We start from the raw sequence: 22652 nt of genomic DNA, 5'->3' as shown, positions 1-22652 counted from the left end.
CTTTGTTGTGTAATTATAGTAAAGGAAGCTGATTGGTCAAAGACATGATGATAATTCCTGTAAACTAAAGCACGTCTACAGGAACTGGAATCGGTTGCTATGCTGAATCTAGAGGTATCATTGGAGCTACTTTCAGTCTTTCTTGCTTTCTTACCTTTCCTATACGTGGGTTAGTCCCTGAAGTATATAAGAATAATGCTCAAGAGGGTATTCTTAATAGTGATTATGTCTACTTCTGCACTTGTTGTCACCTTGTAGCCAGTAGTACCACCACTAGTGCCAATAATGACAGTGAAGAACTCCCTCTTGGGGGTTTCTGCTTTGAAATTGCCTGCCAGTCTTTGTGCAAATACGATAATGACATAGTCACACTGGGTTTAGCTACTGTCATGTCCTGTAGTCATTCATGGCTGGATGACTATGTATGGGACAAAACAGCGGAGTAGGACATGACAGGACATGATTATAGTCATCCCTGATGACTATATGAAGGTGGTGTATGGAAGACAGAATACGAGAGCTACAACTTTATGACTTTTTAAGAGCAGGTCATGAAGGTTATATCTTGGTGAGTTTTTCCTAAAGTGAATGAATGTAATTAGTAGTTGGGGAAGAGATCCTCATAAGTAAAAGTTACAATCCCACAAGTATTGTGTTAGATAAGATTTGGCTTGGTTAGAAAGAATTTAATCTAATTATATTCAAAAGTAAAAGTACTAATCATGCAGAAAAATGGCTCCTGTCAGTGCTATATGTTACACTGGATATTATTGGATTAACCCTGATGTGTTCGAAGATGTGTAAGCATCATTGTACTGTCAGTCTGGAGATGCTTTATATAATGTTGGGCAGTTTCATCTATAACAATGCCTCTCATTGTAAAAGATTATTATATGTTTGTATATAATATATCATCCAACTAAAACTGTTAAATACACTTACTGGAGTAAAAATAACAATACTTTATACTTCAATACAGTAATTGTAGTTGAATAGAAATATAAAGTAACATGAAATGAAAATATCCAAGTTAAGTACAAATATCCTACACTACTTGAGTAAATGCAATGTTACATTCCACCACAGGTAGTCAGATCCTATAAACAAAAGAAGCAATACCTCAATGTAACCAATGAACACCAACTGAGCAAACCCAGCAACTGACCCTAAAAAGACCAAGTTTTACTATGTGGCAATTTTATCAGTTATATCTTTCTCTTTTTTTTAGGAATATGCATTACTAAAATAAGTGCCTTCACATCGCATCCTGCTTTCTCTCCTGATCTTGAGGCCCTGTCTTGAAGATGGGCCTGACATCAAAATGTAGCTTTAAGACCTTAGCATTACATTTTGTGTTCACCCCTCGAGTAATTGCTCTAATGATGATCATTGGAGATGAAATTAACGACAGTAAGGAAATCACATGGTTTATTTGTGTGCGGATCTTATGAGCTTTCAGCCTTTCAGATGTAAAAGCGAGCTGTGAAAACATTGCATCCCTTAAAAATGTGGAAAAAGGCTGCAAGACACGCTTCAAGTGCTGAGAGTGCTAAACATAGACGTTGTTAAAAGCAGACCATCGTCATTAGGCAATTCTCTTTGAATTAGCAGCGGGGTTGAAAGGAAAAAAACACACACAGAGAAGTTAATTTGAACAAGCTTAACTTCTCCTAACACTAATAAGTGGGGGAAACATACTTCTTCCAAACAGTAGTTTTAATAGGACTATATTCTTGTTGCAAAAAGCAAAAATGAGATGAAAAGTGGTGCTAAGCTTTTCACAGTGTTTTGTTCCTGGGTAGTAAGTGTTATTTCCTAATTGCTTGTGCCTAAAAAGTTTAGAAAATGGCTGTTATTCCCTTCAAACTTTGCTTTTGTGACCTGGACAATGAGATTCTGAAATTTACCCATTTCCAATGGGAAAATGGGGAAATTTGCACATTTTCATTCACATAAAGTCAGAAAAACAACATATTTATCAAGATTAACATGTATTTATACTAAAGTTGTGTGAATTAAAATATGCAGATTTGCCCTTTTTCCAATTGGAAATAGGTACATTTCAAAATATCACTGTCCTGGTCACAAAAGCAAAGTTTTCCATACTTTTTAGGCATACGCAATCAGGAAGAAAACACTTACAACCCAGGAACAAAAAACAAGTAAAGATTTGTTACACAGTGTTATTTGCTGAGGTTTTGTTTGGGAGTATTTGAAATGGTACCTATAAAAGCAGAGGAGTATCTGTGGACACATTTTCTGGCACAAATAAAAGAATCTTTCTGTACACAAACTTGTTATTTGAAATACAGTAAATCCACTTCAGAAGCTCACACACTGACCTCAGAGACAAATTATTTAACTTCGTTCTGCTTTATGTTACGCTGTCTTGTCTGTAACATCAAAAGAGCAGTTAAACAAAAATAGTGCAGAGCATATAAATAACTGATATGATAACCAGAGTTTGTAATGAGCAGTGGCTGCTTAACAACATGAATGTTTCAAATGATCAGTATATCCAAATGGTCCGGTGAGGCTGCAACTCTATTTCATAACCCGGGGTCAGATATCAAGAGTCAAATGAGGAGCTTGTACTGTAAATGAATTCCTCTCCCAGTGCAGACCTGCTGGAGAGTGATAAACAGGCAGACACACACACATACACACACACACACACACATACAAGGACTAGTAGGGTTGTCAAGGACCTACCATCCTCTCTCAGCACCAGAGGCAAATCTAAGTCTGCCTGGATCCCACTCGGTTCCCACCAGATAGTGCAGAGCGAGATGCTGCTCCCTGCTCTGAGCCATGCATCGAAGAGCTAACATGCAGTGGAGCGAATGCTCAATTTAGGGGGAAGAGGATGAAAGCGGGAATTCGGTGCTGAAACCGGGGCTGGTGGGGGATTTTTTTTATTGATGCCCTGGGTGACTTTTTATGCACACGAGCAGTAACCACCAAAGAGTATAACAGCTCCGGTGAAACTTACCAACAAACCCTGTAATGACTTCTAGTCATGGAAGACTGGAGAGCTTCCTTTTGTTTTGCGTATGGTGTGTGTCAGCAGGTGTTTTACACACTCTAGCGCATGAGGAAAAATTGATTCATCACCAGAGAAGTGTCTACACGCCAAGGTGCTCCTACTCGTTCCCTTGCTTACTCAGCGTATTGATTTAGGACAGTATAAACAGCCACCTGCCATGATTCAATCCCAAAGAGCAAGAGGTAGATAGTTTGAAAGGCAGGACTGTGGAGAGGGGCGGGTGAGGGCTGCTGCTTGCTTTAATGTCAAGATTATAAAGTGGTGAAATGGATCATTGACACACCACTTAAGTGTGTGTAATCTGTATGTGTAAGAAAGACAGATTGAAGTCAAGTGGGAGTACTGTGAACGGGTGAGAAAAAACACTCAGGCAAACTTAAAGCAATCAGTATCTGCTCACGTTATCCCCTATTTAACGGTGATATATTATGGAGGAAACCTTCATGATGAGCTATTGATTCCAGATCAATTAAAATGGCCCGACTGTGAGGAAACGCAGCGGTTAGATATGAGATTGATACCATAAACTCACAAGAAATCCATATACTCTGGATCTCACATTATGCGCTTCAGTGTATGTTATTCTGGCCTCAAACAAAAAGCCAGATATGGGAAGCAATAAAGGGAGCAGACGGGCATCACATTCACTATCAGCTTATTTCATGCCTTTGCAAGAGACTGAGCAATCACACCTGACTGCTTCTGGACAACAGGCCTTTTGAGATGAGCCTTGCATTTTTATGCAGCATGGCAAAACAAATTGCCCTCCTTGTCAGGCTGCGTCATTAAGTCAGGCAAAGCGAAACATGCCATCCGGTTAAAGCGATAGGACACACAAGAGGAAGAGGCAGGCCGCTCTGCCGGCGGAGACCTGCGTTGAATGCCAAATAATTCAGCTGTTTACAAAGTGGAAGGACGGTTGATAGCAGCTGTGGAGAGAGGAGTGGTACGGCGAGGTGACTTGGTCGGGCTGATTGTATGGAGATGCTGGCAAATCAGTGTGTTGTCTCCCTACAGATGACACGGACACTCAGCACTGAGATGTAAGAAATAGCAATTCAAAAGCTTACCTTTACTCTCACATTAACCTTATCGATCAGTTTAAGATGTTGCGAAACATGGTGGAGACTTCAATGAGCACGTTCTATAGCAATGTTATAGTTGCTCTGTAAAACAGTTTCTCAATTTTGGGTGTGTGGACTCTTAGTGGTCTGTGTCTGTATTGCAGGAGTTCCATGAAACATTTTAAATGTGTTTTTTTATATTGGATCATTCAAAATCAGATGTATATTAATGTAATTCTTTCACTTATTGAATGTATTATTATTAGATACACTTAATTAAAGGCATTTCTCATAACGCAGAACGACAACAGTAAGAGAAGCCTGACGTTGAGCTCATACCTCTCAACATGTCAACGATAACAGCTGGTCATAATGCAAGACTGAAGAATGAGCCTTAGCGCTGCCGAGGTGGATAGTTGCATTAAAGTGTATTTTTTTTGTCAGATGTGCACGTCGACTGAGAGAAACGCAGCACGAAACACGTCCGGTGTAGACTAGAAGTTTAGCTTTCCAAATGTTTCAATGTGAACTGCAGGCATTTCAAAAGCAGATTTTCAAGCAGCACCTACCTCGGCAGCAAGAGTTTGTGGTATTTTGTTCAGTGAAAAAAAAAATCCTTTCATCTCTGACAACTTGCATTCTCCTACAGCAAAAGATAAGAACCACACCTGGCTGCCTGCTTAGTCTGTATTAAAGATTCAACAGGCTAAGTGACTTGAATGTGACAGTGCACGTGTACTTTTTCATGGCACAGGTGGAATCACAGATGTGCAGCTGAGGATGTCAGTAATTTCCTTTAGTAATCAGTGAGTCCCTTAGGAAGGGGTCCTTCAGCTCATCACAAGAAGACCACTGACCTACAATATCTAAAACAAGAATAAAGGACATTATTTAGATGAGTTAAAGGGTATCTAATCTAGCTAAGAAGCTACTGCACATGAAGAATACAATGTGTCAGCTTCACACTTATCAAATACAATTTGTACCTCTAAAAGGATGTGTACTTATAGCACACAAATAATGCTGAATTCATGACAAAGTCTCATAAATTTTCTGGATGTGACATCATCAATGCTGGGTTTTTTTTTAAATCTTTTTTTTTAAAGATTACCAGAGCTAATTTAATGCCCGAAACCAATTTGTGCATTTTAGAATCATTAAAACAGTGAACACTTTCATCAAATTAATAAAAGGCAGAAAACATTTTAATAAATGGAACACAGTAGGCTACAAATCAACAGCCCACATGCAAACACAGTCCAACTAATCCAGATTGTTCACATATGGAGAGGATCGTATTAAATGACAACAAAAAAAAAAAAAAAGTAACAAAAACCTCAAAATACATTTTTTTTCAAATTACAGGTTTAATACATAGGACTCTTAAACATGTTATTAAGAAAAACCATTCACATAGCAAGCGGCCTCCATTTCTTGATGACAGTGCAAAAGGCATATTCTTTTGAGAATGGCATGATTCCTGGTACACGCAAGTTTTTTTTCAGTCAGGGCACTAACGATACTCAGCCAAACCTGAACAAATTCCTCATCTCGACAGACGCAATTATATTAGACAGGTCCAGGCCTTAAATCAGTGAAAATTTGCGGAAATAATACCACAAATGTGGTCAGCGAGGTTTTCCAGTGCTTCCTTTGTTACATGTCACCAGTGAGACAGTTTGAAAGGCTTGGAGACAGTTTCTGTGGGTCAACATGAGGCTGTTCAAGAAAGAAAAAAAAAAAAAACTTAATGATGAATCTAAATAGGACTGTGTGGTGTAGGAAAAGATGTACGATGACAGCACGAGACAAAAACCAAAGTAGGCTCCACTGACCGGCTTCATACGCATGCCACATAGTGACAAATAATGTTGGAAAAAACAGTCAGTTTGAATATCACCACTTTTTCTTTACAGGAATCTGGCTTATTTTGGAGAACGGATAAAAAAAAAAAAATCAGATGAGATATCCTTGGTCACGGAAGACTGTATGTGTGCAGTGAGAGGGGGGTAGCGTGTATAACGAAGAATAAGAGGCCAACATGTCAAACTCAACAGAGATTCACCAAATAAGGGGAAACGGTAGATGTGCGGTCAGGTGGATGGATGGATAAATGAACAGATGGGGGGGGGTTGGGGAGGGGAGGGGAGGGGAGGGGAGGGGTGGGGTAATGTTTCACGCGGCCGACCGTCGCCGGATGACGAACGCTCCCCTCTGCAGCTGTCCCAGGTAGATCCTCATCTTTGTACTGTCACTTGTCTTTCTCACCCAAATCTGGAGAACAAAGACAAGAGAAAAATGCCTCAATAAAGTCATCTGGAACTAAATGTTGTGAAGCAGCTGTCCGTGGCGTACGAATCGATATAAAACCAACATTTATCTACAACAAGCCAGTTTGTGAGAAGACAGTAGAAATGCTTTCAATGATTCCCATGTGTAAATATAAATCCAGGGCGCTGAAGGAAGAAATTTACATTACCTTCTTTTCAGAATAGCACCACCAGTCAAACAAGTAAATTCTGTCAAATAAAGTCACTACACATCCAGTATTAAAAAAAAGGATAAAAGCTGGAGATATTCTTTATTTTCCTTGCAAATACATACAAAAAACTAAAACCAACAATATGTCAAGTTTATCTCTCAATACTTGACTTCCCTACACTACTCTTTATCTGTAGCACTCAGCCCCAAACCCATTCATTCCTACTGAATGCTTTAACATGTGTGTATAGCTCATTTTTAAAAAGCCAATTCATTTCTTACATCAGTTGGGGCGCTGTGCTTTTTAGCAAATGTTACTCAAACAGGAGTTTTCATCATAATCTTTTATGTAAACTTTCATCCAAGATGAGGAACATCCCTCCACATGTGATGGAACTTTATTTACTAGTTAATACTAGTTGTACTTAACTGTCTTTGAACTTGTTTTTATTGCATCGGTTATTATTGTGTACACCATAGCCCTGAAGGAGGGCAATTTCATTCCTCAGTATACTGAATACTCTATATGCTGAATATGGATAACATGAATAATATGAATAACAATTAATTCTACCAAAACAAAACTACCTAAACATAGAATAAATAGTGCTGTTTGTTTGTTTGGGACTACTTTCAGCTGTGCAATTATACATATTTGTTGCTCTAGTTAGAGTTTACAGCACCAGGACGACATATGTGGGATTTACCCAGAATAAACTACATTTCCCATGTCTGTGTAATGAAGAAACATGTCACTCAGAGCTAGAGTGAGGCTCATTGTTTGTTTGTTTTTTTGGATTTGTTGACAATAAGAAAAATAGAATATCAATATCCTTTAAGTAGGAAACTCAGTTCAGTATGTGACAGGAGCTGGATGAGAACTAAAAAGCTCACCTCATTGGTCCCCACTGAGCTGATGACACAGCTAATCTTTGTGTTGTCCTTTGACTCCAGGTAGATGGCCTGGCTCTTGTGGTACCTGTCAACACACACACACACACACACACACACACACACACACACACACACACACACAAAGAGAATTAATTCAGCATTCACAGTGAGGGATGGGGGATAGGCAGACAGGAGAAGGGTTCATTATACATAATTTTACCCAGCTGAATAACTCCTATTCCTCTTGAAATGGCACTAAATAGATAATTGGACCGGAAAGTCAAAACAAAAAGTCTGCTATTTTTTTTTTTTTTTTTTAAATGACTTCAAACTGTCAAGAGGACACCACCGACCCAGGGGAAGAGACTGACAACCAAAGCATTTGATCATTAAGGCCCAACTGAAGAATAATGACGCATGTGTCTCCCTGCGGCTCTTTGAGAAGGCTTTCCACTGCTAGTGTCTTCTTTAGCGATGAATAAATGAGGCTTTGCCTTGAAAGAAAAAGTGCAAAAACTTCCCGGCTCCCTCTTCACAACTTCTGACTTTATCGGCGGCTAACAAGACAGAATTCTATTACTTTTACGACTCTTCAAATGACTGACATGTCTAATGCGGAGCTCTGCATTCAAAGAGAGGGGCATGAGAGCTGCGGTTGGTCAAGGATTTTTTATTCTCTTTATATCTACATAACAGCGGCACTGGTTTTGATGCTGCCACCTTCGTTGGATATGTATTTTTATGGTGGCTTCAAGCACCAGCTCTTATTCAGTGGCTCTTAAGTAATAATATCTCTCTCTATAGCCCAGATAAAATGAGCCTGCTATCAAAGTGGAGGTGAGAACTACCAAACACCAAAACCTTCAAACCAACAGACTAGGATCCTGTCCTCTAGGAGACGGAGGCAATATTTCTATAGCGATGTGGCCATCTAGTGGCGACATGAGCTGCAGTCAGCCTGAGTGAGGGGAAAAGCACAATGCCTGTTAGGAGGATGAAAGATTAAAAAAAAACACACACCATCTTTTGTCGTAGTAAAGTTTCCCTTCCTCAATGCGGGCCTCGTAGCGCTGGGATGGGTTCTCCATGGGAGCGGAGGGGACGTGCTCTGGAGACGAGGGGGACACTAGAGACAGGAGATGATGCGTTAAAAACACCTGAATGCAGCTGCGACGATCGGTCAGCAACTGATTGATCGACAGAAAATTAATCTGCAGGAATGATCTAATTCCAGCTTCTCAAATGTTAATATTTTGTGGTTCTTCTATGACAGTAAACTGAATATATTTGGGTTGTTGGTCAGGACAAAACAAGTCATTTGAAGACATCATCTTATGCTATGGGAAATAGTTAACAACAATTTTCTGACAATTTAAAGACCAGACGACTAATTGCTCACTCAAGAAAATAATCTTCACATGAATCAATAATGAAAATAATTGTTAGTTGCGGCTGTACACCCTGGACAGCATCAGTGTGCAAAACCACATAACAATACTTGAATGTTTAAAGGAATAGTTAATAAAATAAGCTACAGCATAAAGACTGGAGTTTAAAAGGGAATCGAATGTGCTTGACGAGCGTGAATGAAGTGCAAAAAGGTGAGCGCTGACGTACCTGGCCGTTTTGGTGACTTAAGCTGGAAAGAGAAGGTGATGAAATGTTTAACAAAATAATTAAAAAACAGCAGAAATATGCATGATTTTAAGATATTTTTTTTAAAGAAAATTACCTTATTCAATGTTCTTAGATCTTCCATGATCTGTTCGTCTGTTAGCAAATAATTTAGCTGAGGTTTGGAGAGTTAAGGAAGGCAGTTTTTTCACCACTGTTAGCACTGAACAGCAGGGGCAGCTTACTGAACTGAGACTGACCTCTCAGACCTGAAGTAAAACACACATCACATCACTTTCTGGACATGAGAGAGACCCTGACCTCCCGCTGACTGAAGAAACAACTTTTTTTTTGCTCTGGAAATCGATAATTACGTTTGAGAAAGAAATACAGATGAAGTCTAACCGACATATCTACAGCAGTAAAAACAGTGAGACTGCAAGTTTATGTGAAGGATATCCGGTGCTGGTTTTCTTCGCTTGTCTGGTATTGGGACCGGATCGTTGGGCCGTCTCCTCAGCTTCCGGGTCATGATGGGTTTGACCTCCATAGAGTCTGTGAATGACAGAAAAACCAACATAGTAAAAATGTTTTCAAGTTTTCCTAAATTAGAAATAAAATTCAACATCCCAAACACCCGTATACTTTTTTTTTTTAACCTTTATCCTGTTCTGATCCGCTTACCGCCTGTCAGCTCCATTGTTAATTTCTCGTTCTCGATCATCTTCTTCTTCTCCTCCAGCTCCGCGATTAGGTTTTCCTTCAGTTCGACCTTTTTATCATCAAACTCCTTCACCGCTGCCTTCTTCTCCTTGATGTAGTTCCTCTCCACCTGTTCTGTCTGCAAAAAGTTCACGGACAAAAAAATATGGAAAATACATTTACCTTGTAAAACCAAATAAGGTAGAGGTTGATTCAGCATAAACTAAATCACTCAGTTGACAAGATTAACTATGCTCACCTCAAGCTGGAGAAAGAGATCTGTAAAAAAGAATGGAATAATATTATATGACTGGTTATGCAGAGCAAACAAAAAGAAAATAAAACAAAAATATGCTGCAAATATTAGCACATATCTTTGAAATTAATGGTAATAAGAAGTACCTCTTTCACTGTGTCTGATATTTTTTGTCAGATTGTCAAATGATCATTCATGAACGTAACTACTGTCCACCACTGGAGCTACTACTGCAGGTCGATTATCAGAGCTGTGATTGGGTGGATTTTTATCCAGTGATTCTAGACTAAACAGCCACAGCAATTTTAATCAGCAAATAACCGAGTACATAAAACGCTGGCACACACACACACACACATACACACAGGCGGTAAAGGAAAATGCTGATCACACACAAAACCATGAGTCAAAAATAAAGCAACTGCTATAATTAAAAAACGCAACAATCTAAATGGTGGAAAACAGATGAGTCGGAAGCAGACGAAGAGAAGAAGATGTTGTGGTCGTGATTGTGCGATTTCACCGCAACATGACGTCTTAACGCCAGTTTTTATTGATCCTCTCTGATGTTTATACCACTTAAAAAAAAACCCACTGTGGATGTGGATGTATGAGGATCGGTCCAGACTACTCTCTGCTCTCGGTTAATTTTGTTATGCAAAGCTTTGGAAACATACCAGCTGGCAACTGCATGTCAACACTAAGGCTCCATCAGGCTTTCTGTATATTAATTTCATGGTCAACACTTGCCTCCTTTCATTGCAATGAAACAATGAATTTGGGCTTTTTTTCCCTGTATTCTTGATTTAAGTTTTCACCCTCACCTGCACAAACAAACTTAAGCAGGAAGCGCTAATTATTGTTTTACTTGCCTGCGTTCCGGAGCCTTTCTTTATACTGTTGGTCTAGTTTCTTCATCCTCTTCTGATACTCCTGCAGCGTACCTACAAAAAGAAAAGTTCCATTTATCGCAAGTGAAGTTTATGTAAGGTCAGAACAAGTACATCCTGCAGTTATTTAAACTCCAAACCCAGATGTATTGTTTAAGTAGATTGTCATTATTTCTAGGCTGTAAATTTTGGCGACCTGCTACGCTCAGCACCCACCCACAGTCTGAACCACATTACACCGACATCGCACCTACATTTGGATTTACAAAACAGCCCATAATACATCACCCCCCAATTTCTACATGTCTGATTAATAATAAATGCACGGGACAGCTGATGGTGATACAGTTCCTTTAAAAACCGACCACTCAGCCGGTTTGTATCAATGAACAACAAACAGACTTTACAATGTAAAATGTGTTCATGTTAGAGGACAATGTGTCATCAGTTATCATCTGCTTCTCAGCTGGTTTCTCTTTTAGCCAGAGACAATGGCCGCGATTTGAAACGGCCTCTGAAACTACACTTCATGTCCCGATGATGTAATCCCTGACCACCTCCCTGAGTAATCAGTCAGGATCAGGCTGTGTCCTTCAAAAACCTCCAGAAAAAAAACAAAACGGATCCAGACTATCACAAAAAAAAAATCCCACAAAATAAAGCACGGCAGTCATTAAAACATTAAAATAATTCCTGAGCGATTACCTTCTTGTAATTGCTGCAACTGTCTTTTCAAGGAGGCCAGTTTGTCTTGGTACATTCTGCGATGAAATAAAGCAGAACCAATGTCAAATTCTCTTTCATTGTGTACAGCATTACGGCAAACACTCGATCCTTTCTCCACAGAAAGGATTGTTTTTATTATGCTTAAAACAGCTTGATCCATGCTTGGCAAAAGACTTACTGCTCTTTGATTTCCACATAGTCGTCGTCATCGTGCTTGGCAAGGTCTGTTTCGCTGGCATCCTCTGTGTCTGGAGACATAGACAGGAGAAAAGTCACTCAAGAGGTCAAAATTATTTCTACACTAAAATTCTAAATGTCAATCAGTAATCACGTCAACATAACATGCTGTACCACAGCATATATAGTTAGTTGCTGGGCTTTTTTTCTCCCCCACACAATCTCAATGCAGTTAACTTGAGTCTACAGACAGACAGACGGACAGGCAGAGATCTGTGTGGATCAAAGGACGTGCGTGGCACTGGTAAGATAATGGTGAACACCCTGCTTGGGAATGCCCTCCTGTTTGTTAAGACTATGAGACAAGGGGAGATCAAAGTTTGCCACGGAACATTATATACTGTTTATCCTCGGATCGACATCACGAAAAAGTTCAGCTACACGAAGCTAAGGTGAACACTGTGAACGATGCCCACTGGCTCGCCGGTGTGACCCTATGACATTAATATAACGACTACAATTTGTAGCTGTTACTTTGTGCATGATTTGCCGAATGGTTGGGGTTAATCAGACACGGTCCCCGGCTAACTTGGTCGTGCTGTCAGTCCAGCTTCAACTCTCTCTCTCTAAAGACAACGCTTAACATGTTCAACCAGCGATGTGGCAAACTTGAGGGGCCAAGTTTATAAGCACCGGCTAACCGAGGTCAGTCGGCGTTACCTTCCAAAAAAAATTACCCCGACACAAGAGAAGGGTAAGGCCCGGTCGTGTTAAGCTGACAAAGCAGCTTTCATTTTCGGTTAGCATTAATGTGCTAGCTTAAGTTAGCTCGCTCTCCTGTTTTAAAAGAGTAACCCAATTCTAGCTCACATAGTTGGGCGTAATAACAGAAGCCTCGGCATGTCGGGGAGGAGAAAAACGAGCCAGCTGCTCGACGTCATGAAACTAGCTGACCTTGAAGTGCTGTCATCGCCTCGCTTGCCCCTCGTCTTTCCTTCTCTTTCACTGTAATCCCGACGTGTCTCACTGACTAGTGTGGAAAGGGCAGTGCAGTGGACACAGCACGCAGGGTTTCTGCTGCCTGCAACCTGTCAAATGTTCCGAGCTAACGTTAACGTAGCCAGGTGGGCTAATTAACGCAATGTAGTCCACTTTAAATCATTTATTAAAAGTGTATATTTAATCCAGGTCAGCTGAAGCAGTTCTAGTGTCACTTTAATTTACAACTGTTTTTTTATTGATGTGTTGCATAATAAACATGTCTGGCCGGCGTTTGTGGTTTATAGCCGCCTGATGCCAAACGTGCTGTCGAAACGTTAGCGTTGTTAGCATGTAAACAAAGACGTTGACTTTAATCGTGGGCTCAATTTACTAACGTTATTTGCGTTCAGCCAGTATAAGTGGGTTAGCCAGTTAATATTACCTGTTTCTGAAATGGTGTTTTGACAGGACGGAAAGCTGACTGGCGGTAGATTGGTAACCTAACTTGTTATGTAGCTAGCAAGCTAACTCCGTGCTGCTGGCTCGCATCGGACTAGCCTGAAAACAGTTAGTTAAAATTTTGACTTAAGAAGGGCTAAAACGATGCACGTCGCACTGTGCGATAAAACAACCTCCACTCAAGCTTAATCCAGAGATCTCTTTACTCGCTGCATTCAAAATATTAGCCCAATTCGTGCAACAATCGCGTGTTTCCGTCCCGTTTCCAAAAAGTAGACAGAGCCCGGCGGTCAGTTCCTTTAACGTTACCTTCCTCAGAGTCTCTCCCTCTGAAGCTCCGATCATCGTCATCATCCACGCTATCAAGTTCTTCTTCATCGTTGTAATAATCCACCATAGGTGATAGCAAAGTTGAAGCCATTTGTTCGCTTTGAAAATGTAAACAAACACAAAATAAACAATCGATTTGTGTTTTGCAGCTTGGAACAGCGCCTACAACTAACAGGACCCCTACGTATGAAGCTGTCTGACCTTATGCCTGTATATAATGCCAGTATTATTAAAGTATAAAACGACTAAATATATTTAATCTGATTTCAAAAGCAATTAGAATTAAGAATTTGAAATAAATGATACAACTCAGTAATCGTCATTTATTCCCACGGCGTATTAAAATTTACGGTAAAAGATTTGAACAGGCATATTTCCGAGTATCAGGGACTGTGTGGTATCGTTGTTTTTTGGCTCGCGGTTGGCTCACTATCATGGATGTATAACAAGACCTTAGAATAAGACCTTATTATGAGATCTTATAAGACATCCATGCTCACTGTCCATTTACTATTTCTACAGTCATACTGAGAATCTGCGATTATTAAATGTGTAATAAAAAGCTATAGTTGATAATGTGAAGCACAACTTTAGCTAAAATCTAGGCCAAATTATTGCAGGGCCATGGATCTTTGTGGGGTTGGGGGCTGTTATGAAAAGTCTAATTTTAATCAAAGACGACAGTCTTTAACATTACACATGTAAAATGCACATTCGCCTTCTCTGTGTTTTCATAGCTATTACCACCCTGTGGTTGTTTATGGCTGCTTGTTTGACTAGCCACACTTATTTGATCACAGTTTTTTAAGTCTGTCTTAAAACAACAGTCAGGTGCCCATATGAACACTGTAAGACGGTTTTCATCACTGTAATCATTCCTCCTGTTCACACCAACCATTAACCACTGTGTCCACACAGTCATTTTCTGCAAAAATGCTTTTAAAGGTTTATCTGACGGTTATATGAGGCTTCAGCAGTCTGGGTTAGTCATATCAAGTGGATATCTGCCATATTTACAGTCTTTTTAGCATCAAATTCCCTCTTTCTGTTTTCTGTTATTTCACCAATCTTTGAGTGCTTGACATGTTCAAAGTATATGTAGAATAGAGGCACCATTCTCTTTACATCTCCAACAATAGTCTACTGATATTAATTTCAATCTTTATAACTGTTGTGCCAACTGTTTATTATTTCAGTTGCTTAAAAGTATTGCATTTCTTCATATGTTGTCTTAATGTTACTCAAGCATTATTTCCCACTATCAGGAGATATGTCTATTGCTGGGTCTCCTCTTTGTCCTTGGTCAAAAGGTCACATAGTTGTTCCTGTAGTAATAGGTCCTTGAAGCAATGCCCCTGTATGAAGATGATCAATGTTTAACCTATGCTTCAAACGTTTACTGCAGTTTTCAGCATGCTGTGGGAAATGTCTTCAGTTACTGGAGTGGTATTATGATGTTATGCTCAGTGTTTTAATGTAAAATCACACTTGGGAGTCAACAAAATCCAGTCCATTCTGAGACCCCAGTGGCTATTAATGAGAATATGCAGCACTGTTAGTATTATGTCGGAAGAGAAACTGACTTGACATCATATCTACTAATGCAATTGCAGATACTGTAAAAATTAATTGATTGTTTTTGCCATTTGATCAACACTGACAGACAGAGCCGTAGCCAGAATTGAAGAATGATGGAGGTCATGAGTCTAAGTGCAGTCTAAATGGCAGGCACCAAATGGGAAGTATTTCATTTTTAATGTTTTATTTATTGAGTGAAATGTTCGATTTAATTTCCTGTATTTCCCAACACAAAGGTCTGAATGCAGTTTCAAAGCATTTTCCACGTGCGCTGCCGGGAATTAAATTCTATTGGAGAAATGTATTGGTTTCAAAGTAGTCAAATTTACACACATTTTATGTCTAAAAATACTGGAATAACCCTATAAAATACCCATGTGTGAAAGTTTTTAACTGCTGAATGTAAACTCCCCCCAGGTTGCTAAAAAAAACCCCAATAAATTCCCAGTCAAAATACTGAGAATATGATCCCAGTGTCCTCAGTGATAATAGAGACTGTGCATTAAGACAATCCTTTGATTTTCACATGAAGACCTTTGAACTTTAAACAAGAAGCAGATATCCATTGACAATTCATAATGTAAATGCACAAATAAAGGGGTGTTTTCCTAACCTAACAATGTTTCTCGAGTGTTTCATTTTGTACTATTTATTTATTTATTTTATTTGTAGGGGGACCATGTACAGTGTTAAATGTTAGCATTTGATGTACTGTACCAGAGTTAGCTTACAGCTCATTTTCATCTGCAATCCCTTGAGAGGTCACATTTAAAACATATAACAGCACAATAGCAGAGCAGTATGAAGCAAAAACAAACAAACAAACAAACAAACAAAAAAGACAAGACACGTAATACAAAGTTATACACAGTAGTTCATCACACACAACCACAATGTCAACTAGAAATGACAAATGTATGCGTGACTAAATATAAGCAAGATTATTTGCGCAAAGCATTCACTCTCTCCCCAAATTCCAGGTACTTATTTTCCAGCTCCTTTTAGATTAGATTAGATTCAACTTCATTGTAAGTACACAAAGTACAAGTACTGAGATATACATTTATAACCGGAAGTGCAAAATAGGGCAAAAAGGTGCAACAGTTACAAGCATTATGTAGAGAATACTGAGTGGTATAAAGGATCCAACCAACAAGTGCATAGAATGGTTATTTATGCACAAGTTTATACATGGCAAAGTAATGTAAATAAATGTTATGGGTTAGGATGGATATGTGATGTATAGCCTACAGATATTTGAAGGAGTTTAGTGTAAATATCTGATCTATTGAACATACATGCCGCCTGCCGAGAGTTGTTACAGTTGAAGTTTACAACAGCAGGTGGCAGCATTGCACTTAGTAAATTTAGGAGAAAAGCTGAATTACCATCACTGAACTTGCATGGGAATCGGGATGACTCAGTCCATGCATCTTTAATGATTTGCAAAGGAGGTGTAGAATTGTTGGTCGTTAACTTTTATATTCGCACGGTGGGATATTTAATGCTGTAGGCTATATTTATGCATTGGATTTGGGTTAACCAATTCAGCATAAGATACTTGGGGGAAAAAAACTGTCGAGTCTGCATTTAATCTTTATTTAAAAAAAAAAAAAAAACTGTCTGGAAAGTGCACATCCTTCAGCGCACTCTTCACTACATGACTCAACTTTTATTTCCGCCCGTCTGTCAAACTAGCTGTCAAACACGGGCGAGGGGTTGTGCTCCCGCTGCTCCGTCATTCAGGAAGTCCAGACCAACTGACAGCACTTCGAGAAGTCACACCGACATCTTCAGACTCGGACTTAAATGTCCTTGAAGTGCGTCCGCTTTTTTTATTTGTCCAACAACAACGACGAGTCTTTTTGAGAAGAGGTGAGCGGCTTTTTTTTCTTCTTCTTCTTCTCCCCCTCTGTTGTTGTGTTGCTGTCACTGTTTGCTCCCTCTCAACGGTTAACAGCTCGTGCTAGCCTCGCGCTCTTAAAACAGAAATGACACTTCCTCTTGGTTTAACGGCTAAGCTATAGCTAAATATCAAAGCAGTAAAAGTAGATATGAATGAGCGGTAGTGTTTATACGTTGCACCTGAAGTTTATATTGACCACCATCGCCTGCTTTCGACGTTGTTCGGCTTGTTGTTTCAACGCCACTCCACTCTAGATGGTGAGTACGGAGAGCAGCATCAGCTCGCTGGGGTTAAGTGCGTAGGTTTGCTTTTTAACGGTCTCGCCGAAGTGCATGTTTGTTTGATTGATGTGTCGCTGCACCTGCTCAAAAATCTACACGGAAATTTGGATATGTACGCTGTGAACTGACGGGGAAGACGCTTTGCACTTTGGTTTGTCCCTCAGGGGGTGAGTATGTTGAGCAAACCGGGGATGACAGGTTGTAATGAAGTGTTCACTTGGTGTGTGTGTTTTATTTTAAAGCCGACGACGCGGCTATAGGCGCTATGTAAACTTGTTCGAGGTGTTATTTTGGCGCTGTCATGCAATGTGGGTCAGTCTGCGTGTGTCTGTCACATCTAAAATGACTGTGGTACCTTCCATTGTATCCTACATTGTTGTGAGTGAGATTTTACTATCAACGCACAGTCACAATGGCTTTCGGTTGAGACGGTGTAACGTCCACTACACATGACCTGCACCGCATTTTTACTACATTTACTACGTCTCTCTCTCTTTCCTTAACCACAAACCCTTTATTGCATCTTTTGACACTTTTGTTTTTTTAACGATTGCAATATGCATGCGTATTCACATAACGTAAAGACAACAACCACGCATCATTTATCTTTTATCTTTATAAGACCTTCCTGCAGCGAATGCTACGGGAGGTCATCACCTGCATGCAGCACGGCAGCGTTTGGTTAAATAAGCAGCGTTAAAAGTAAATGTAGGCTAACATGACGCGCTCGAAATGGCAGATGTAGATAGCAAGCTGAGCACTAAAACCCAAGCTGACCCAACATGATGTCATCTCTTGTGTGTAGAGCGCATGAGTGAGAGGCAGCAGACCCGTGTTTCACTGCTAAACTGTGTCATTTGTAAAGATTTATTTTAAGAAGTGCGCCCACGCAATATCTGGCTCGGATCACCGGAATTTAATCCCATATTATGACATTGCACCTGCATGTCATTCATATCATTTTTTTTGTAGTGTATTCTGGCTTTATCTCTCTGCTCAGAGGTGCAGAGAAGGGATGTTGAGTGGGTGAGAAACCCATATTAACTCACCAACATTTGTGTAGTAAATGCAAAGTAAGTGGTGTCAAGAAGTCGTGTTATTTAGAAAATGTCTTTTGAGGAAACAAGTGCTTTAAAAAAAAAAAAACAGCTGTCAGGGTTTGTGTTTTTCTTTACAGCATTCTTCCAAATATGTCTCTTGTCAAGAGTTTCAGTGCCCTATTTGTGTTTTGCAGCAGACATACTTTCGTTCAAAGTGCACAAGACTGTTGTGCAAGTCCTCTCCCTTATTCACACCCATGTTTAGCAGGCTCAATGGCCACCTATTGATCATTCAAACAAGAGAGGGAACAGAAAGTTGCACACTTCCTTATTAGTGATGGTATCTAGGGCAGTTTAGTATAAGTGATTTTACTTTGATTGCCATATTTTTTTTTGCCAGTTAAATGTTTCATTGTAGGCTGATAATACACAGGTTATGATGTGCTAAGTTGGACCCTAGCCACATCTGGTGAGGTAAAAGCTTTAAATAGTGCAGGTCATGAAACATAAGACATTCACGACCAAAAGTCAAAAGGCTGAGAAGTTGAAGAGACTCATTGTTTTTTAAGGCACATTATCTATAGAAATATGTCCTCAGCTGCTTTCATTTGGCCTTTTGTTAAAACACAGAGTGGTGCAGGTCTCTATCTGTTATGTGACAACAGGCTCACTTTCCCTTTCTTTAGATGGGCCGAGGCAGTCATAAGCTTATTGCTAACAGTCACGTCTTTTTATAGTGCTGTGTGAGAGATTATTGAGACATTAGCCAGGGGTCTTCTCATGAATGTGAGCAAATCCCTTTGAGTATGTGTGTCTGTGTGTGTGTGTGTGTGCGTGCGTGCTGATGGATTCGCTGGGAGAGGTCACATCAGCTGCTCTTGACAATTGGCTGATGTGGTTGTCAGAGACAGGGGGTGGGGAGCCAGTCATTCTCACACTGAGGCCATGTCCACAGTAAGGGCAGACTGCGGTTTATACACACACACACAGGACCGGTTCAAATCCGGTTCAAGATTAAGCAGAAGCCATGTTGTCAGAATATGTATTTTGCAGTGCAATGCTGTGAGAGGGTTGTGTTGTATCTAACATTCTTAATTTATACGATGCCTTGTTCACACTCTGGCCAATGAAAAGGGCTACGCAGTTGAAACCTTTTTTTTTTTTTTTTCCACCTCCTCCTAGTCTTCATGACAATGTGTTCCTTTCTCTGGTGAAAGCCATGGGATGTGGTTGAAAGTTCAGAGATAAAATATCAGGACAACCAGTAATTCCTTCACAGGTGTGCTTGTGAAGTTGTCTGACACGGGTTAAAAAACAAGTTAATGGCAAAACCCGTATCATGTGATCGCCATGTTTTGTGATTTAAAATGAGCAATCAGAGAGAGAGAGCTAGAGGTGACAGAAAGTTGGCTTCTTGTCATTAGTGCTGCGCAGAAACCGACTATGTCTGTGCAAGCATAGTTTTGTTTTCCCTGTCGACACTACATCACAAGATCAGCGGTTTCAGATTCATCCCCTCTGGAGAGCGTGTTCAAGATGGACTATTTCTGAGTGGGAATGTATGGTTAAAACAGAGAAGGAAAAAGTACGTTTTCACATTTAGCCAGTTTAGTGTGGGCATGGCTGGCACTGGGGGGGGGGGGGGGGGGGGGGGGGGGGGGGGTTTAAATCCTGGCAGCAGGCTTAATCATGCCCTGCTCTGTAAAGGGGTTTGGATTATCTGGGTGTGAGTAAAGTTTAAAATATAAAGCAGGGGAGGATGTGGGAGCTTCTCCTCTCCAACTCTTCAACCCCACAAGTTTCAAAAGGGATAATACACAATAGTTACTGCATGGTCACAAGAGCATTTATGACAGCAACATTTTCCAGCAATTTTATTTTGAATACAGTGACCAGTGGATTTTCTCATGGAGACGAATTTTTTTCCATAAGTTTAACTTTCATAGTAAAAAGTCAAAGCAGCACGGTGAAAAACTGTGGGAAGCACATCCCCAAATTTAGTAGTTACCCTGGTTTAAGTATCTAATCTACCTTTGTCAGTTCCAGGTCTGTAGTTCTGTGGCTGAGCCTAACCTCTGATCCAGATCAGAGAATTTATCTTTATACAAATACACTCTAGAAATGGAAAATATCAATTCACACTCCTCAAACAAAATTATAAAGTTTTGCTTGACTGATACTAGATATTTGTGGCCATGTTGATATTTGATAGTTTAAAGATCCAATTATGATTTATTGGCCAATAGTAATTCTGTTACCAAATTTTGCAAACACATAACATAAACATTTGTGATACAAATCCCTTATATTAGTTTTTATGCCTCCGCATGGCTGGAGACATTATGTTTTCAGGTTGTCTGTCCGCCCCATTCTCATGAGCGCCATATCTCAGGAACGCCTTGACGGAATTTCTTCAAATTTCTTCAAACACCCACTTGGGCACAGAGATGAACTGATTAGAATTTGGTGGTCAAAGGTCAAGGTCACTGTGACCTCATAAAACACGTTTTTGGTCATAACACTAATTATGACAAAGTTTCACACAAGTGGAAACACAGAAGTGATGACAAATTTTATATCCAAAAGGTCAAAGGTCAACTTTACTGTGACATCATAATGTTCTGCAAAAACACTTTTCTGGTCATTATTCAAAGCCATAACTCAGGAACAGAAGGGGAGATTGTGACCATATTTCACATTTGATCGGATACTGAATTAGTGACACTAATCTTAGGTGGCCACCTTGAAACCTTGTGGTAATTGTATAGATCTTTATGCTGCCAGGTTGAAGATGTGTGTGAAGCATCCACGTTTTATAATTCGTAGCTTCTTTGCAGCAACATCCATATTTGAAGCATTGTCTGCTCGGGCTGCACAATATATCATTTCAGCATCGACACTGTGATGTGCGCATGTGCAATAGTCCCATTGTAGGACGCGCAATGTCAAGTAAGGCAAATTAACTAAAACATGTCATGCTACAACTTTTGATGTGCTCTGGTGAAGGGGTGCACTTCAAATCAGGCCCAACTAGTCGCCTACCACAACCGGAAGATGAGCGCTGCCTGTTTTGGTTGTTTGATTAACTGATTAAGCGCGCACCCCCCTGATCAGTGTGCGAACTGATCGCTATGCATGCAGAGTCTGCTTATCACCTGCCTGTAAACTTGCACATGACACGGCTACTGTCGCAGATAATGGTGTCTGGATGCTAGAGGCAGGCATTCAGTTATGCAAGGGGGGCTTCTGAGAGTGTGTACTCCCGTTATCAGTGGCACCTCATCTGCTGGTTAAAAGTTAAACAGTTACTGTCACAGTGCTGGTGTGTGCCCTTACGTTAGCAGTATAGCTGTGAACGTAGCAGTGCAGTGTATGTACAGTCTAGGCCATTTGTCGGTGAATAAATAATACAGCTCCTCAAGACCCAAGTCAAGCTCCTGCATCTTGCTTATCACCTGCTGATTAAAGTGAAGGGGGTTAGCCCTGAAGTTAGCGAGCAACGTTAGCCTCTTGTGACAGAGCATAAGTGAGCTTCACCTGGTGCCCATTGGAACCTGTCCTAACCTTAAGGTGGACCAGCTATTGTCATTTTAGCGACAATCTCAGCAGCTCCTAATCAATAGGATATATATATATATTGCAGGAAAAAAAATCACAATATTAGTTGTTTTTTTCAAATATCGTGCAGCCCTATTGTCTACTGTCATGGCTACAACTTTGTGTTCTATCAGAATCAGCTTTATTGGCCAAGCATGTGAACACATATAAGGAAAATACACCTAATACCTTTTTTAACATTTCTTCAAAGTTTTCACTATAAATATTATATGAGTCTTGACAGACATGTATGTAAACTGCAACTTGACTGGTTGGCAGTGGCATATAACCATGAGGTGTTATTTCCTATTTGTGGTTGTAAAACAACCAATGTGTCAGCGCTCTCTGGTTGATAAACTATGCATAGGTTTCTAATATCCTTAAATATATCTTTGGTATTTCCGTACTGCAGTTTGTTGTTATCAGCCAACACAGTAAACTATTATCAGCTGATATATTAGCCTGGCTGATTTATGAGTGTAGCTGTATTCACAAACATTGCGTGTTTTGTTCAGAGTTATTGTCCACGTTTCATGAAGATGTACTAAAGGCCTCAGCAGTTTATCTGTACAACAAACAGTCACTGTTACCCTGTAAAACAGACCACAGTAGTTACAATTGTTGGTGTGA

At 40.0% G+C, this 22652-nt stretch overlaps 2 protein-coding genes across 7 annotated transcripts in view; one reads left to right on the top strand and one right to left on the bottom strand.

Moving 5' to 3' along the window:
- Positions 1–5293: 5293 nt before the first annotated feature.
- Positions 5294–13815, bottom strand: suds3 (SDS3 homolog, SIN3A corepressor complex component). 3 transcript variants are annotated; one of them, XM_067570529.1, is made up of 12 exons: positions 13600–13815; positions 11852–11921; positions 11653–11708; positions 10930–11001; positions 10061–10080; positions 9784–9940; positions 9559–9654; positions 9218–9279; positions 9103–9124; positions 8506–8611; positions 7486–7570; positions 5294–6384 (listed from the first exon to the last, which is right to left on the bottom strand). In XM_067570529.1, exons 1-12 carry the CDS (start codon positions 13709–13711, stop codon positions 6286–6288), a joined length of 957 nt encoding a protein of 318 aa, XP_067426630.1. In that variant the 5' UTR covers positions 13712–13815; the 3' UTR covers positions 5294–6285. The 3 variants fall into 3 exon arrangements, with proteins under 3 accessions (XP_067426630.1, XP_067426649.1, XP_067426639.1); XM_067570548.1 differs by lacking the exon at positions 13600–13815 and adding an exon at positions 13274–13544; XM_067570538.1 differs by lacking the exon at positions 13600–13815 and adding an exon at positions 12805–12972.
- A 2743-nt stretch (positions 13816–16558) lies between these two features.
- Positions 16559–22652, top strand: part of taok3a (TAO kinase 3a) — a 72084-nt gene continuing 65990 nt past the window's right edge. Inside the window, exon 1 of one of the 4 annotated variants that reach the window (XM_067570474.1) lies at positions 16559–17073. The gene's annotated coding sequence lies outside the window, so the exon portion shown is untranslated. Of the gene's footprint in view, positions 17074–17128; positions 17362–17421; positions 17553–22652 lie in introns of those variants that run through there. The other 3 variants (XM_067570449.1, XM_067570457.1, XM_067570465.1) reach the window with 3 other exon arrangements.

Source organism: Thunnus thynnus, chromosome 2, assembly GCF_963924715.1.
Source record: "Thunnus thynnus chromosome 2, fThuThy2.1, whole genome shotgun sequence".
In the NCBI taxonomy this organism is placed as follows: domain Eukaryota; kingdom Metazoa; phylum Chordata; class Actinopteri; order Scombriformes; family Scombridae; genus Thunnus; species Thunnus thynnus.
Note: the sequence above shows the minus strand (reverse complement) of the source record. Positions and strands in the feature narration are given on the sequence as shown.